This window comes from Uncinocarpus reesii, genomic scaffold (genome assembly GCF_000003515.1).
Source record: "Uncinocarpus reesii 1704 scaffold_2 genomic scaffold, whole genome shotgun sequence".
NCBI classification, from domain to species: domain Eukaryota; kingdom Fungi; phylum Ascomycota; class Eurotiomycetes; order Onygenales; family Onygenaceae; genus Uncinocarpus; species Uncinocarpus reesii.
In genome coordinates, this window is record NW_003052499.1 from 4,742,232 (window position 1) to 4,758,973 (window position 16,742).

Consider the following 16,742-nt stretch of genomic DNA (forward strand, 5'->3'; position numbering starts at 1 on the left):
AAGATAGTGGATTGGGGGTCAAACCTCAGGGTCTATTACTTATTGGGCTTTCTTAGGGTAGGGTATTGAGAACAAAGTGTCGGAATCGCCGATTAGTGGCGATACAGAACGGAAGAAGTATAAATTTAATATATTTCATATCTTTGAGTATTAAGGGGGGATATATCAATTTTGGTATATCAACTCGAGCAAATACCGCTCTAACCCGGCAGCAATGCAGGGGATTGATAATGATATGAATTATTATTCGGGGCATATGGGGCCTTTGGGTCGTCCAACTTCTGATTGACAACGTTCACGCTGGCCACGTTTGATTCTGAATCCTCAGCATGCACGAAAACGCCAGTGGAAGTTGCCATTAATACTTGCTGATCCTTCCTAATGAGGTCGATATCAGGAATCTTGTGCATATACTGAGGATCGGCGCTGGTATTAGTATGACCGATATTCGTGGTCGCGTAAAGATTGGCCAGAAGCGAGGAAGAGTAATGTGAAGCAGCAAAGTACCACAGCAGGCCCCAAATAATAGCGGCGAGAACGATAGGTAGGATCACAAGTAAAACTTGGAGATATGACATTGCTGGCTGTGATGTGCTGATTTTGAGGGTAACCAGCTTCGGGTCGACCGACATCAGGTATCCTCGAGATAATACGAGATCATCTAGCTTACGCTCGTTCTTTGCAAGCCATTCAAAGGCTTCCTGGTTGAATGCTTTCGAGCTGATGTTGGAGCCACCGTCACCTAGTGTACCGCTGACAATGAGAACAGAAGAGGCATCCATTTCTCCAAAAAATCGTGCGCCAGTAGTGTTTGCGATATATTCCTTGTAGCAGTTCGTGCCATATGTTTCACCTCCGGTTGCCTCATTATAATAGAACCTGTCACATTTCTCAAAAGGTTTGACAGGCTCTGGGAGGGTTTCCGACCGAACAAGAGTGATATTAACCGCAGATATTCGGAGAACTGAAAAGAGGACCTTGCCTGGTACTCCCTCTGGATTCAACCATTCAAAATTCACCTGGACGACGGAGTTTCCGATTTTAACGACTGAGCCAAGGTGCATACTGCTGTTGTCTGCTTTGGCAATTTGGAGCTTTTCCGTGATCTGAGTGATAGTTGGGTCGTTTGTCAGCGCTGGGTCTACGTTCCAAGACCGTTTGATGATATCATGAACCTCGTCGAAAGGGAATGGAGCGTAATAGTCGTAAACCGATGATATTTTCAGGGCAGTGTCAAGGAAAGTGTGTCTCCTTCGGCCTTTTGTCACGGTGAACATCTGTTTCATCATAGCAGTGTCACCTCCCATTCCCAACACAGCCCAAGGGTTATCCTCCCGGTTAGGGGACAGATATACCGAAAGGTACCTTTTGTCCGTCTCATCGTCCCAATGTATTTCCGGCTTGCCGACCATAGTTTCTCTTAAAAATATTCCCGCGAAAGCATTGTCGAAGCTGCATTCCCACACTGCTGACTCGTTGATGCCTGGTCGCCAGGGGCAACTGTACGACGTTAGATTATTTGATGGAAGGTATCCTCCGACAGTGATATAAGTATCAGGTGAGACTGAGAACCCTTCATCATCAAGCCATATCCGCGGTCCGGGACCAAGCTCAGGTTCAAATTCGCGGGTTGGGGGAACAGGCTCTGGTGTTCCCAGGTCGACTTCGCCTGTCAAAGTGAAGTTGAGGTTGGAATCGAACAAATTGCCGTTCATGAGCCCTACAAAGTGCTTTTCAAGCCCATCCACCTCGCCTGGTCTTGTGGAAGAGAACACCACGTATCCCGGGCGCTTCGACATTCGGTGCTGAAAGGATGCAGCCGTGAAATTTGTTTCCGTTGCAATATAACCGGGCGAATCGAGACCCCAGAGAAAGGTGTCATACAAACCCGCACCAAGCAGGAAGATGGTGAGAAACAGGACGAGGGCGGCATGGTGACTAAATCCACGAGAAAATATGAATAGGAGCCTTTGAATATAATCCTCAGTGAACATCAAATACGCCGTAAATGCACTTCGCGTTGACGCTAGAAGGGAGAAGAGCTTGAAAACACCAATCTGAACCGCGATACCGGCAATACGGAAGAGTATTGACTTGACAACATTGTGGCCGACAGCGAAGGACGAGTTAACGAAACCGGAAGGGGACGAAATCATCGTAAATAGGAGACGACCGTCAAGAGCAGAGGTGAGCTAGCTTTCGTTCCGTGCTCAATGGACCAAGGGCGACGTAGGACAATCTAATAGCTCTCTAGACCGAAAATAGCACATGGACGCGACTCTGGGGTATCTATCAAAAGGTTCTAAAACGCGAGAGCTCTCGAGGTGAGAACAACTGCACACTCCATGGCATGGGATTCTCTTTATACTCGGCCCATCTAAACTTTGAAATCGTTCGACAGGGCCTGTGTGGGCTCCCTTCTCAATTCGAGCCTCATCGTCCAGCCTTGCACACATCAAGACTTCCATCACTCCTGTCTTTCACCGAAATTAGGATTTGGAGCGAGTCGTTGAGCGCTTTGCAGCGATTGGCGGCCACTTCGCTTCTAGCCTTGGCGGGCATGCTCTGGACCTCTTCACGAAGAGGCGCGTTGCCATGTGTACGGCTCGATCCGAGCTCGTCACGCTTTTGAGAAGACTATTTTAGCCATGCTGCTGGGATCTGAAGGTCCATTTCCGTTTAAGGAGTGCACATGACTGATGGTTTTTCCAATGGAGAGGCGGGTGGTGGGACTCCAGAGACGAGACCCTGATCCCATCCTGGGGTCGGAATTCACATCAACTGATTGTGATCATTATTATTGCGATACCAAATTGAACGGTTCCTCTTGGGTATATGTAGGCTGTGGGCAACGCGAGCGGTAACTCAGGGGAAAAGAAGAAGAATCAGAAGAAATGCCCGCTAGAAAAGTCCATCCTGAGCCTGGCTCACGTGATAACTAAGCTAGTCTTAGCTATCCTGAAGCCGCGCCAACCGGACAAGCTGGAGAGCGGCGGCTGCTTCGTACAGTCCGAAGATCTGGTCGGCTTCGATCAGCGAAGAGTTCGAACGCCGTCCACAATGCTCCGCGCAGTACGGAGGAGATGCCCTGCTTTGCAATTTGGGTGTACCGGCGCCAATCTTGGCCCTGAAAGGAACCACATAACGTCATAACCAGCCGTTGGAAACGTCACTGATTGCCGCTGGGATTGGATGAAATGGACAAGCAGGAATCTGCTGGAGAAGTTGCTAACTATGGGCTTATATAAAGGTTATGCCGCTTGAAGTGCTACAAAGCACAGCTTCAAATCGTTTTGATATCTTACAGCGTACTGAAACATCGTTCATCACAACATCAATCCATATTCAGTGATACAGTCAAACCTCGTCAATCATGTCTGGAGCCGGCGACACATTCCATACCACAAGGGAGCAGCTCCGCAAAGACGAATCGAAAACATCCGGATTCCACGGCGGCAATATCCCCGCAGATTCAGATGTTTCCCAGATGAAGGTACGTTCCCTCGAAAAACAAACCACTCTGATGCCACTCCTCCCATCTAACTAACCATGCTCTAACTTCAGTCCATCATTGATTCAAAAACCGACAAACAAGCCGATATCGACCGCCGTAAAGCCAACCTCCCCCTTCCCGATCAGCCACAAGGTGAATCAGGCCTGGTCTCAGCAAACATGAAGACAACTGGTGAAGGGTCGGGTGCGGTGTCTTCATCTGCGGGGACGGGTGAAGAAGCGAGTGCCCTACGACAGCCCGCCACGGCGGAGAGTAGCGTGAGGACCTCTGGTGAGGAGATGAAGACTCACACTGTTCCTTTTGAAAATGTGGGCCGGCAGGGTAAGGAAGGCTTAGAAGACCTCCCAAAGGATGCAAAAGCTAGATAAGGATGTTTTGATGGAATAGTTATCACCTGGCTTGTCCACGCGTTGCACTTATGAGGAAATTGATAGCGAAATTTAATTGACCTTGTTTTACTACGTATAACTGAATCGAGACTACTTTCATCTCCAATTAGCCTCTATTTCTCCATTGAATTACAATTGCGTGAGCAGTACCTCCTGAGCTTTTGTGGTGCTACCGAAGCTGTTGAGATGCTGTTTGCAGGGAGACCACAATTTGCCACGTGTATGTACCCTGTCCATATCATGTGGTAGATGTATACCTCCTCACAAAGCGCACCATTGCATCACCTTGAAGATCCCCTCCAGTAGACTTCGGTCAACAAGAGCTTCCTTTCGGGAGCCATGACATCATGTTTGTGGTAACTTGGCCATATCCTGAACTGTCGGGTCTAGACTAGCTGATATAAATGCAGAATTGCGTGCGTAGCGATAGGTGAAGACATCGATTGCGATCAGGTCATTTCCTAACGAACTGAGCTGCTGTCGTTGAAGAAAACACATATATCCACCATGAATACGCAGGGAAAGCATGTTGGGGCGAGCCTAAAGGGCACAAAGGCAAGCCTTTCCATCCACGACAAAGCGCGTATTGATACATAGCTGATGTGGCTAATACCTTACTTTTGACAGACAACGTCAGATCCATCCCGATACACGAATCCCATCAGAGAAGGCGCTGGTTCAGTTGCAGCAGACTCACTTGCAGCAGAGTCAGTTCAATCTGGTGGTAAATTCGCAGAAAACAAAGACAGTGCGCCCATGGACGTTGAAGGAGGTAAATCCACACTTGCCAACCAAAACACATCTGGTGCAAAAGTTTTGCGTTCCGCCCAAAACGCCGAGCAGCGCTTAGAGAGTGAAGATACTTCCAGAAAGCCTTCCCGCACCCAAGCTACAACAACGGGGTCACCGGCTGCAACTTCAGGTGGGCATGCGGATGTTGCACCATCCTACATCGATCCGGGGCTCGGACCAGGAACGCAGAAACCAAAGGGGAAAAATTTAAAGGAAGGAGGGTTTGATGACGATCCAAGCCAAAATGTAAGCTTTGGAACGGATATTGGCACCGAAAAAGACCCAGGCCGTCTCGCGGAAAACAAATTTGCAGGTAAGAATGCTGAAAACCCTCAAGAGGCAGCATTACCTAGCGGAGGAAAGGGTAGTTCAAAGAAAGGCGAGCAGCCGTATGGAATATTACAACCAGAAGAAGAAGCATAAGGATTATTTGCTCTTTTATACTGTTCGAAGCAAAAGGATACTAGTGAGACCTTGTTTGAAGTGTATGTAATCCGTCATTCAAAAATTGTATACAGCTTCCGTAGCTATCGAATCGACTCCATGAGAGGTGAGAAAAGTTGATATCTCTTGAAACCCTAACGACATTTGAGGCTCGCGACTGAAACGACCCCGACCTCTGCTTGCCTTGTTTCGTACAGTTATGGAAATTCAAACTGGGCGCAAAATCCGTCGTAGGATGAAGCGCTTTGCGGTAGACCTAGGAATTGCGCAAGCTGAGCCCTACTACCATTGTGATTTGGCGTTATCCTGACGTCCCCTCGAATGTGGCATGAGCGTCGTTACGATTGGAGGTTTGCCGTACATCCACGGTCCCATATCCGATCACAGAGCTTCCTAGCTGCGCTGAAGAAAGGTGTTAGCAGATATGAGACAGGTTGCCTGAAGGACATTGCTCAAAGGCAGCCTGTCGCTGCAGTGCGATGCAAGTGATCTGTTGGCTAAAATCGGCATGTTAATTATCATTTTGTCTGTGCGATCCAAGAGTCCAAGACAGATGATCTCACTCGGTGGACAAGCCGCATCACCGGGCAACGGGAGTTGATTGGCAGGTTTTGAGGCAAGAGCGATGCACAAGAAGCTCAAACCGGCAAGAAGTGGGCCGGCGCCACAGCCTGTGGCGGTGCAGTGATGACGTCTTCGCTTGTTTCTGGAGGGAAGGAGCGATTGGAGCTGGGACAGAACGGATGACGCAGGATCAGGGAAGGTACCACAGACTTGCCTATCAGCAGGAACCGCAGAGTGACCTGGAGCTGCGGGCACACTTCCGCGAACATCCGGGTACCGCCAAAGTACCGCCCGATCTCCCTGTGGAAAAGCAATGGTTTCAGTCACCTTCCATGCCAAGGAACTGTTTGTTGTGCTGACGGAGACAAGCTGGGGTGGGCCCGGCTCAATGCAAGCCGTATTAATACTTTAACTGGGTGCCTTTCCGCTCTCTCAGTCCATCCCCATCATTATTTTCAAGCAACCGCACTAGACCTTTTGCTCTCCGTCTCGATACACAATCATCGAAAGATTCAGATCCGCTTGTCGACTCACGATTTAATCGTTCGCTATGGCCTTCACCGCGTCGTAAGTGTTCTTACCCCTCTTTCCCAGCCTTCCCTGAGTGTTCCGTCGGTGGTGCAACCATTTCGGTCGAGCGGCTACCGACATCCATATGACAAACTGTTGAAGATATCGCTGACATCCTTGATCCAGAGATATCTGCAAAATCATCTTCGCCATCGTCCTGCCGCCTCTCGGTGTTTTCCTTGAGCGTGGTTGCGGAGCCGACTTGCTCATCAACATCTGCTTAACGATTCTTGGTTATATCCCTGGCATCATCCACGCCCTGTTAGTATCCTTCTTTTGCAGTCATTGACCTTCTGATACGCATGCTGACATACATGGTAGCTATATAATACTCAAGTATTAAGGAGAACATCGATCACGCTTTCAAGGGGTTTCCTGCTATCTACCGTCCGCTTGTACACCGAATACAGTTCCATCTTCGTGTTTCCCGCAGCGGGTCGAAAGAGATGACATTTCGATGACGCAACGAATTCCTAAGGGATGGTGCTGCAATGGTTGCAGTTATTCCTTCTGATGCCTTTTTTTGGGAAAGCCATGTCTCGGGAGGACAATTTACAGTTTAATAATGCGGTTTTGATTATGCCTTTGTATCTTCTATCTGCCTCAGCTATCTGGTGCTTTTCTTTTGATATGATACCAACTTTCCCTATACTGTTTTGTGCTTCTTTGGTGCTCTTGTTTCTTGCTCCTGTACGCCCTATGAACCAGTGTTGACGACAACCTCCAGACATTCCTGCTGCCGTCGATGAGATCAAGAAACAAAAGCTGCTGTGTTAGATTGTGTTGTTAAACCTTTGTAATGAAATCCTATGCCCTGCCATCCTGTCTGCGCCAGACGTTCCAACATAAGCCATCCAGAGCTATCACTCAGCCTTGGGCCTGCACCAACTTGAACCAGCTCTGCGATTGAGCAGCTTGCGCAACACCCAGCCAACACACAAGCTCTTCATCATGATCGAATTAATTCCCTTTCAGTTTGTTGGGGCTGAGTCATGTGACCCTGTCCGATCTGCCGGTTGGTGATTGGTCATCAGCCAACACCGCTTGCAAACTGCCAGCGCTTACAGCTCGCCTGTGACTTGCTCGCTTCACGAACCGCTGCTCTTCACAGTCACCACAGGTGTTTCATCACAGCGTCTGCAGCTGTGGACAATCAACTGCTCTGCCCCACTGCTGCTGCATGAGATTTCCAACCCCTGTATCCAGTGGCTGGGCTGGATGCCAATAGGATTGCACTCATGCCATGGTGCCAAAACGCCCTGGTTATCCACGCCGAATCCGATTCGCCGGCGTTTTCAATTCTCAGGAACAAGCACTCCTGCTTGTGGGCTGTTTGCATTTCTGACATCATGCGGAGCTACTCAGTCTCATTGGAGCGGTTGCTGCTCCCATCGGCCGCAGAGATGGGACCTACTCCAGGCTGAGCGTCATCTCTCTTTGATCCCATATCTCACCTTCATTTTTATACTGTGCTTTTCTTTTGCAGTATACCCAAGATTACATTGGTGTCCTCTGTTATAGCTAATGCGTCAGGGCGCGACGAATACCGGATTTCCCGTACCATTCGAACCCATGGCATAGTTTCAACATCGACGAAGATCCCGCCCGCCTCCATGACCCTGTCAGACAGCCTGTGTCGAGTGCAATATATGGTGGATAGGTGACAGTCTGCAACCTTCGAAATAAGGCTACAGGATGCGTCTTCTTTTCCAAAAAGTCATCATCCATAGCTCGTTGGCATTCTCCAGCGCCGCGGTGGTGTCGCGGGCTGGGCTGCCGCTAGTTCAAGATGTTGTCCCTGAATGTTCATTCCCGTGCTTGCAAAAGTTCATATCAACGAATTATCCGACGTCAGTTTGTGCCGACACAAAGGGTCTCGGCTGTCTGTGTACCCAGCGATCGCTTGCGGGGTACACTATTGGAGAGGCGGCGTTGCAATGCGTCTTGACATCCTGTCCCTCCCCTCAAGGTAAAGAACTGCAGGCCTACGGTTTATGCGAGAGTGTTCACGCCGCTATTCCCAACACGCACTCTATACTTGCTGGCACAATAACGGTCAGTCAAATTGTTACTCCTTCACATATCCCGCCGATGGAGACATCGAGGATGGGTGCTCCTCTTAGCTCCTCGATGAAGAGTACCGCGCACGACACCACTGATACCAATTTTACGTCGACTACGTCGGCCACCCTATCCAGAGAACCTACGCAAACAGTGCACACGAGTCGACAGGGGGACGTTGTAGTCGGCAGCTCTATGCCCTCCGAACCTTATCCCTCTCTACCACTAGAAACGAGAAATGCCGCGTCGTCTGACTCCCTCTCTCCAAATCAAATAATTGGAATTTCCGTTGGGAGTGGTGCTGCGTGTCTATTTGGGCTTGGATTGTTACTCATTTTCTTTTTACGCCGACGGAAGCGCCAGAAAAGCGAACGCCAGAAAAGCGAACCCTTCGAAATCGGTGGGACAATGGCCGAGCCGTCCCCTAGACCCTATTATTTCGATATGCCCCGAATTCCAAGTACACCCATTGGTGCTTATAACCGCTCTACATTTGAGCCTTTGACGTCTATTCCTGGTTTAAGGCTCCATCGTGCTTCTAGCAAGAGGTCTCGAACCCCTTCGGACCAACTTGATCTGGATGACATAGAGCTAGAAAGCCCTTCGTCGATGCGGACAGTCTCACGTCTACTTCCAGACAAACCCGATTTTGATCTCTATGGACGTCTGCATCCGATAACTGAAAAATTGGCGTCCGCCCGACCATTAAGCGCTGTCACCATTTTTGAAGAAGATCCCGATTATCGAAAATCAGGCTCAGATGACAGGCGGTCATGCGTGAGAATGACCTATGACTCGACAAGCCGAGCTGATATGAATAACCAATCTTTCATTTCCCCGGTAACCGGCAACGTACAAGGTTCTGGACACTCCTATTTATCACCCGAGCTTACAACACATCAAAATCCCGTTCGATCTAATCCATCTAGTGGGCGATCTTCCGTGCTCATGAACGGAACAGCACCGGCCCAGACTGGGAAGGAACACTTCAACGCCCGAGAATCGTGCATAAACGCGGGATCTTCGTCAAGCGTATACTCTAGTCCCCGACCTCAAAGCGGTGACCATACGGAGCCCCGAAATTCTGATCATTGGCCCCATACATCGGGCATACGTGATTCACGCGCATCCTCAATTACTAGCTTTGAAACAGTAGCATCGGATGACGATAGGACGAACCCACCGAAACGAACCACGAAACAATTGAGCCCCGTCAAGGAAAATGCTTCCAGGTCTCCTACTCCGTCCAGTTACTTGCAAGTGCCTCCCCCTATCAATTATTCTCGCTCGCTCCGTGGGAGAAACCAGTGGCACTCGAGATCTGGGAGTGATAGGGTTAAGTATACCTACCGTACACCAGCTCCAGGTCACCCAGGAAATATTACATTTGAACAAAACCCCTATCATTACCTTAAGAAGCCAGTACCAGCGGCAACTTCTAATGGCACGATGGAACCGAACGGAGGAAGCGCAGGCCGTTTTCCCCCATCAGCTGGGTCTCGTGCATACCATTCACCGCCTCTTCAAGAGCCGTCACAGGGGCTCTCCGATATGGATGGCGACCACAAAGGACGGCGAGGAAGCCTCTGGGAGCGAAAACTGGATACGTCGGAAAGAGAGATAAAACTTTCTTTGCGAACGACCTGACTGACCTCCAACTCGCTGAGCGTATGGATGACGAACTGCTACTGAAATAAACTTCTTTTCTATCTCTCTTCATTTCTTGAAAATATGTCTTATTAGTCATGTCGTGGAGTTGTATAGATGCCCTCCGGTTTTACCAACAGGCGACCCGTTGACGTCCATAACCTTTTTCCCTTTTCACACATTCCTTTCTTTTCCTTTTGCGTCGGGTTACTGTGCTTGATCGCTTCTCATCGTATTTTTTCGTACCATTTTGATCCTCTGGTTTTTTTCCTTTTCACTTTTTTATATTATTATTGTTTATTCGACTCCCAGTCAATATATTCCTTCGATATTCCTTCTCTTCAGCGCTTCTTCTTGTCTTCTTTTCTTCTTCTCTTCTTCTCCCTTTTCTACCACCTTAGTATTATCGCCGCAATGGCGCCTATGTTTTTAGCTCCTTGGGCATCTTTCAAAAAGAGAGTTATACAAAGCGTAGACACAATTCCAATATTGACCGGTTTGCTACGTCTCTCAAGTCATTTTCTCTTACAACATATTCTAATCATCTCATCACACACGCTCAGCTCGTCTCAACAAATTAAAAATCAAATCTGGTTAGGATTGGCAACGTGATTTCGTTTCTTTCAATATTTGATTTAAGGAATCAACCAAGTTCCAATTTAGACAAGAGATTTATGCTCCTGAGCCCAGTCTATTTTGGTTTTTATATTCTATAGCCCGAATGATATGTAAAACCCGATACTCCCAAAGTTAAGAACGAATTAAAAAAGGAAGAAAAAGCGAAAGGTTAACAAACGAAGGGGAATCATAAATCAATCAGTTGTCTGCCAGGATACATATCCAGAATTATGCGTATCCAATATATCGTCACGTCATGAACAGCAGGTATCAAAATTCCGCCAAAGCAGGAAGAGATAGATCATTCTTCCTTGATTGTTCTGTCAATTTTTGGTTCCATGGCACTAACTGTGGAATCCTTCAAGGCATTTAAGAATTCTCTCTTCATGCCAAACTTCACGGCCTCCAAAACATCATCGGCAACTTTCTTTGGGGGAAATCGAGGAATCGTGCCCTCTTGGAAAACGCCAGTCTTCACGAGGATAGAGTACCAGTGGTTCTCGCAAAGATTCGACTCGTTGAACTCGTTTGTTCCCCGGATATCCGATTCTGGGGTATCGCCGACAAAATACACGGTTGCGGGAGGAGAGTTGATACCGTGCGTTTCCTTTCGCCATTGCTGAAGTAGTCTTGTGGCAAACTGGAATGTGCCAAGCTGTGGCTTGCCAAAAGCAATTGTTTTCAGTTCATTTCCCGTGACAGCTTTAAAGAGGGCTTCGGTTGAGGCTCTCAAAGCTCCCATGCCAATTCGAGTATGCTCATGGGAGGTAGACCAAACGATATCGTTGTGGGAGAAGTAAACAGGAGGACCTTCGTCGAAAGTTTCGGACCTCGTTCCTACCTTGCCACCCTTGGACATGGATAGGTCGAGAATAATCTGTTGATCTCCAGCCCAATCCCTGCTGTCTGCAAAGACAAAGATCGCCTCGATTGTCACGTCAGAGAAGTCTCGCGTGCGAGAGTTGCGGAGCTCTTCTTCAGTAAGCTCTCGGAAAGGAGTGGTGTGTCGGTTGAACTTGATAATATCTCCTGGTGTCACGACGTCTTTGAAGCCGTAACCTTCGGCAACGTGGCGACACTTCTCACCCTCACCTCCAACAACCAGCACGGTATTGTATTTCTCAGCCATTTCTCTCATTGGAGTATGGCCGCAAATGAACTGGCCGGGAGATACTTCGTATTCAAGCTGGCGGCTGAGGTCAAGGCAACGTTCTTCTTCCGTCTTGCCGCCACCGTTTGTAACGAAGATATAAGGACTATTTCCCACCAGCTGTGAGCAATGGTGTACAGTGAAATTGAAGGAAAATAGGAGCAGCTTACACTTTGATTCCATATTCGTTCTCTCCGTTTAGGACCTTCAGCGCTTGAATAGCAGAGGGAATAGCCTTCCCGCCTCTGACCAAGACGCCATCAATATCAAAAGCGAATGCATATCGATCCGTCGTGGTGAGTGCCTGGGCGGAAACAGGAGAGGCAGCCCGTGGAGTAGTATCGGCCGACGAAATATCCTCTTCAAGATGATGCTTGGCTAGCTCCATTGCCTTTGCCGTCTCGTATGCATCGCTCTTAGCCATTAGATGCTTCGGAGGCACGATAACATTGGGCCCGCCAATGAGGTCTGACCGCGAAACTTCGACATTCGAAAGACGGCGGACGTGGCCGCCCGACGTCGAATGGGATCTGTAATCGGTAGTCGTCATGTTGTCGATATCTGAACGTGCTTTCCAAAGGTTGAGAAATCCAAAGACTGAGAGTCGTTCCTGAACATATATATGCTCAAGAAGTATGTGGCGAGGGTATCTAAATCCTTATTCAGCAGGAGAAGGTCGATGGAATTCTTCGAGATATTAGCCGAAACCAGTCGACTGAGAGGCCCAAATCACCAGGATTTCGTTTTGTGATGCGAATACGGGGGTTTGTGCCAATGGGTATCTATAGGACTTGAGAGCAAGGCAAAAGTTCTTGAAAACAATCAGAGTGACGCACTACGGGGCGAAACGAGCGTTTATATAGGCTCCTCTAATACCGGAATAGCCGCAGACCTGGGGGAAGTCGAACCTTCGAACGGGGGCAAGTATGCTAAGGTAATCATACAAATCATCTCCATCCATTACTATTATTTGCAGGTATCCACTGACTTCATCTCAAGTCCACCATGCTTGATGATGCAGGCAGGAGTGTGTGAACCACGGAGACTGGTGAAACGATCCACCCGATCCAAGCCAATGTGGGCCAGATGGAGCGAATAATGCAATATCATTCGATACCAAAAATTCTGAATGTCCATGTACCGATGCAGAAACAAAGTCTCGTTGTTGAGACTTAAAGCGGGAAAGGCTCCCTGCTGTCACCTACATGAGGCGCCCAGAAGGAGCTTGAGCACACTGGATCAAAAGCAACTTCCCTACTAGCCGCAATTGCTAAATCGACAAGACAACGAATTCCTGAACCTCTCACCCAGGGTTGAGGGTTGGCCGCGGTAGAAACCCGGCAAGTTTCTATGACGTCGCGTGCGTGGCATTTCCGCTGTGGATCTAGCATTAGCCCTCTTGAGTCTCCAGGGACGAAGCGGGCCCTGAGCCAAAGTGGACAAAGCATAAATGGGTCCAAGTGCTGCCTGTATTTCGGACTGTACGGTATGTCAGCCTGTTGTGTTCTGTGCTGAATACTCCGTACGCATTGTTTGCTCCATCATCCACCAATGGAGATAAATTCGACCTTGTCCTCGCACCCCAGGGGCACAACGATTCCAATTGGGCCGGAGATCTTCAGTGAATGTTCCGTCCACCAGGGCTCTCGCTGCTCGGCATTGGACACGATGGGGGCGGGGGAACGCAAAAAGGAAATCGCCGTGGATAGATAGCTGGACAGCTCTGACTTCCCGTCTACCAATGCGCACTCCTGTCTCCCGTCTGAGCAAACCCAGGAACACGATTGGTTGTTTGTGTCCGTCGTCAAAACTGATGCTTGTTTCTGTAACGCATGTTGCATATCTAGTGGTCTGTGGCGGGCCCATCCCTGTCCATTGTCCACACAATATTCCGAGCGTTTTCGTCCGATCGTCAAACACTCCACTTTGTGCATGAGGGTCGAATTGCTCTTGCTTTATACAGGAGCAAAAAGCCATCGGGATGTGAGAAATATCCTGGGCCGGGCGTCATCGATTGGCTGTGTCAATCTTGAAGTCTCAACTCGGCGGATAAGCCTCATCCGCGCCAAGCTTCGCCTCATGGTGTCCATAATGACGTCACTCGAGTGTGGCCGCTGAAGTGGCGGTGCGTGGCAGCAAGCAGCAGCAGGAAGGACGCATTGGACAGGGTTGGCATCTGTTGGGACTCAGGGATGGCAGAAGTTGCATTGCGCAAAAGGCTACCCAAATAATGGGACAACTTTCATTCTTGTTGAATCGACCACCGCATAAGACCTGTTTCTCAAGAAGCATATGCCAAATCTTGTCGCCTTCAGTTTGTACCTGAAAATGCGACTCGCTGAATGGACCTAAGATGTGCGGGCCTTGATCCACAGCCTTACAGGGACCGATTGGGAGGGTATTTTAGCTCCGTCCCACTTGAGTTTGATGATTCGGAGGAGGGTCCTTCTTGGCCAGCAGTATCAAAGCGAGTCCGCGGATAAACGAATCGGTTCACGCTTGAGCGGGAAGATTGCAAAACCAATTGGTCAAAAGCTTCCCTGGGAAGCGGTCAATTTGAAAAAGGCGGACAAAAATTGAAGTCTCGCTCACAAGGCGTTGTATATTTACCAACAATCGACACGGGTTTCGAAAGCGTTGTGTGCCAACATGAATATCTTCGGAATTGTTAGAAATAACCGAAAATCACGCCAGCTAGCTTTATTTGTGTCCTTTATTATCAGACGACTGTAGTGATATTAGTTGAAAGCGGTGCTGCACATGGCAAAATCATGGGTCTTCCCCACATTACCGTGAAGACAGTCCTCAAAGCCAAGCGGGGTACTGAGGATTCGGGGACCGTGATTTTATGGCATGCTGGAGGAGCACTCTTGTCCTATCACATTATCAAATGTCAGCGCTGAAGTGCAACCTCTCGAGGATGCCTGCAGTGCTGCGCCGCACACTGTGGATCCGTCATCCTAGAGGCTCCCGGAAACCGACCGAGTTAGAGAGAGGAAGATGAAGGGGCATGGGGCAACGGAGAAACAATGAATGCCCACAGCTCGAGATGGGATTCGGAAGTGGAGAAGCCGGGGTCCCCAGAGAATTCTATCTTGTTCAGCCACCGAAACAGCCGCATGTGTTGGGTGGCAGCAACGGAAGCGTTGTTTGCGCTGTTTGTGGGAGAACTGTTCCTCTGTCCAGATCCCATTCGTCCTCGAGCAGGCTAACGTCTGGTGAGATATTGGGCAATTATATGTTGGCCAAGGGGGGACAGTCGAGGCAAGAGATGGCTGCGACTGCACCATGCAGGCCTTGGGGTGCTGAGGTCGGATTGCCAATGCCCAGATAAAGCCCAACTCCCTCTGACCAGTGGTTGTGTCGTTGGATGCTTCGCTTGAGAAGGATGTCGATGCAGGTGGCTGTCGAGAGCATGCCTACCAGGAGTCCCCTGCCGTTCCATGGGGGTGACAGCAGTCGCGCTACATCGGATCAATGGCAAGCAGGACATGACGGGCGAGTTAATGCGTTGATGATAGTAGCTTGAACGGCGACATTTCGAGCTGGCTGCGGGCCATTGGTTGTTCCGGGCCGAAAATCCGGGGTGCGCACGATGGCTTGCAGACACATACATCTACGGGGAGAGGGAGAGATGGAGTTGCATCCATGGATTTAACTTCAATTCAAATAATCTGCAGTAATTCACCACTCTCCCTGCTCTCAAGAGGCCTCGGAGCTAATGTGTCAAAGGAGCGAACGGGCCAATTGGCCCGTCTCGAAGAATGCGAGTAGCCAGTCCGGTCTGGCATGAGTGCTTGCGAGTCTAACATTCCGATGACCATCCGTAATGGCAACACCCGCCGCTCTTGTTGCACTCATAGATATGGGTGGTATGCCCCCCTCGACCGAGTTTCTTCACCTCCCATTGCCAGCCACAATATTGTCCTTGCTTGGTCCCCTTCTGGCACGAACAGCCGTTTTTCTGGCAAGCTGCAATCTCAACCTCTCCATCTCCCTCGGGCATGGGAGCCGGGTTCGCGACGACGAGGGCCAGGATACTGGCGTACACGGCGAAAGACGTAAACTTCATTCTGGCTGTGGGTATGAGGATTATATCTGGAAGGGAGTTAGCTCGTGGATGCCACCAGCAAGGACAAAATGAAACTTCAGTAGACGAACCAGGAAGAATCTCTTTGGTGATGTCTTTGTTTCTCGGTTTAGGCTTGGGATCTGACTGACAAGAGACAGGGCATGATGGACCTTTATATATTCAGTCCCTTCCGTCCCTTGCCTCTACTTTGCTCCAAAGCCAACAACAAAGAGTTGAAGGTCATCCTCATGACCACAGTCTCGTATTGTACTATCACTGGTTGCATCGAAACCATGTTTACATGACTTCTTGTGCAAGATTCCTCCTGGCAACCCCCATGCGCCTTCACGAAGGCCGCTACGATTGGCCTTCAATTGTTCGTACAGAACCACGCTCCGCTAGTTTGGAATTCCTTGACGTTGTAGCCGTTCGTATTTTGCGTCGAGAGAACACTGTCGAAGCTCTTGTTCAGCGTTAAGCCTCGAAAAGTGGGGAGAAGAAGAGCCTCATCGTATCCATGACATATCCTCCTCTCTATCGCATCGTATGTGCATGGTGGTGAGATACGCAAGAGACAACGATGGAATGCGATTTTTAAAAGAAGTTGATGACATGCCAGAGAGTATTGAAATTAACCCAACTACCTGATTAGCAAATCGTCAAGGCTGCGCTGAGTGAAGTGTATTATTTTCTCGGACTGGATTAAGAACAATCGGTCTAGTCCATACAGTTACGGATGAAATTAGCCGGTTTGGGGAAAAGAGTGAATGGCGCGATGACTAAACCGAATGCATTAACTATCAATCAGATCCATGTCGGGTTGGCACTTCAAAGAAAGGTCGCGTAGCCCTGGTTAGAGAGGGAACCCGGGCTTGCCTCCTTGTCAGCGGCTCAGAAAAAGCGCTTTCCACTGCATCTGCC

At 49.1% G+C, this 16,742-nt stretch overlaps 7 protein-coding genes across 7 annotated transcripts; 4 read left to right on the plus strand and 3 right to left on the minus strand.

The window, feature by feature from the left end:
• Positions 1–200: 200 nt before the first annotated feature.
• Positions 201–2,156, minus strand: UREG_04570 (uncharacterized protein; the record flags this gene model as incomplete). Its single annotated transcript, XM_002545007.1, has 1 exon — positions 201–2,156. One exon carries the CDS (start codon positions 2,154–2,156, stop codon positions 201–203), a length of 1,956 nt encoding a protein of 651 aa, XP_002545053.1.
• A 1,217-nt stretch (positions 2,157–3,373) lies between these two features.
• On the plus strand, positions 3,374–3,882 carry UREG_04571 (uncharacterized protein; the record flags this gene model as incomplete). Its single annotated transcript, XM_002545008.1, has 2 exons — positions 3,374–3,493; positions 3,565–3,882. 2 exons carry the CDS (start codon positions 3,374–3,376, stop codon positions 3,880–3,882), a joined length of 438 nt encoding a protein of 145 aa, XP_002545054.1.
• A 777-nt stretch (positions 3,883–4,659) lies between these two features.
• On the plus strand, positions 4,660–5,118 carry UREG_04572 (uncharacterized protein; the record flags this gene model as incomplete). The annotated part of the gene is made up of 1 exon (XM_002545009.1): positions 4,660–5,118. One exon carries the CDS (start codon positions 4,660–4,662, stop codon positions 5,116–5,118), a length of 459 nt encoding a protein of 152 aa, XP_002545055.1.
• A 1,135-nt stretch (positions 5,119–6,253) lies between these two features.
• Positions 6,254–6,562, plus strand: UREG_04573 (uncharacterized protein; the record flags this gene model as incomplete). The annotated part of the gene is made up of 2 exons (XM_002545010.1): positions 6,254–6,270; positions 6,400–6,562. 2 exons carry the CDS (start codon positions 6,254–6,256, stop codon positions 6,560–6,562), a joined length of 180 nt encoding a protein of 59 aa, XP_002545056.1.
• Positions 6,563–7,968: 1,406 nt separating this feature from the next.
• Positions 7,969–9,981, plus strand: UREG_04574 (uncharacterized protein; the record flags this gene model as incomplete). The annotated part of the gene is made up of 1 exon (XM_002545011.1): positions 7,969–9,981. The coding sequence occupies one exon, from the start codon at positions 7,969–7,971 to the stop codon at positions 9,979–9,981; it is 2,013 nt and encodes a 670-aa protein (XP_002545057.1).
• A 919-nt stretch (positions 9,982–10,900) lies between these two features.
• On the minus strand, positions 10,901–12,299 carry UREG_04575 (uncharacterized protein; the record flags this gene model as incomplete). The annotated part of the gene is made up of 2 exons (XM_002545012.1): positions 10,901–11,855; positions 11,920–12,299. 2 exons carry the CDS (start codon positions 12,297–12,299, stop codon positions 10,901–10,903), a joined length of 1,335 nt encoding a protein of 444 aa, XP_002545058.1.
• A 2,436-nt stretch (positions 12,300–14,735) lies between these two features.
• Positions 14,736–15,242, minus strand: UREG_04576 (uncharacterized protein; the record flags this gene model as incomplete). The annotated part of the gene is made up of 2 exons (XM_002545013.1): positions 14,736–14,957; positions 15,102–15,242. The coding sequence occupies 2 exons, from the start codon at positions 15,240–15,242 to the stop codon at positions 14,736–14,738; spliced, it is 363 nt and encodes a 120-aa protein (XP_002545059.1).
• Positions 15,243–16,742: the final 1,500 nt, after the last annotated feature.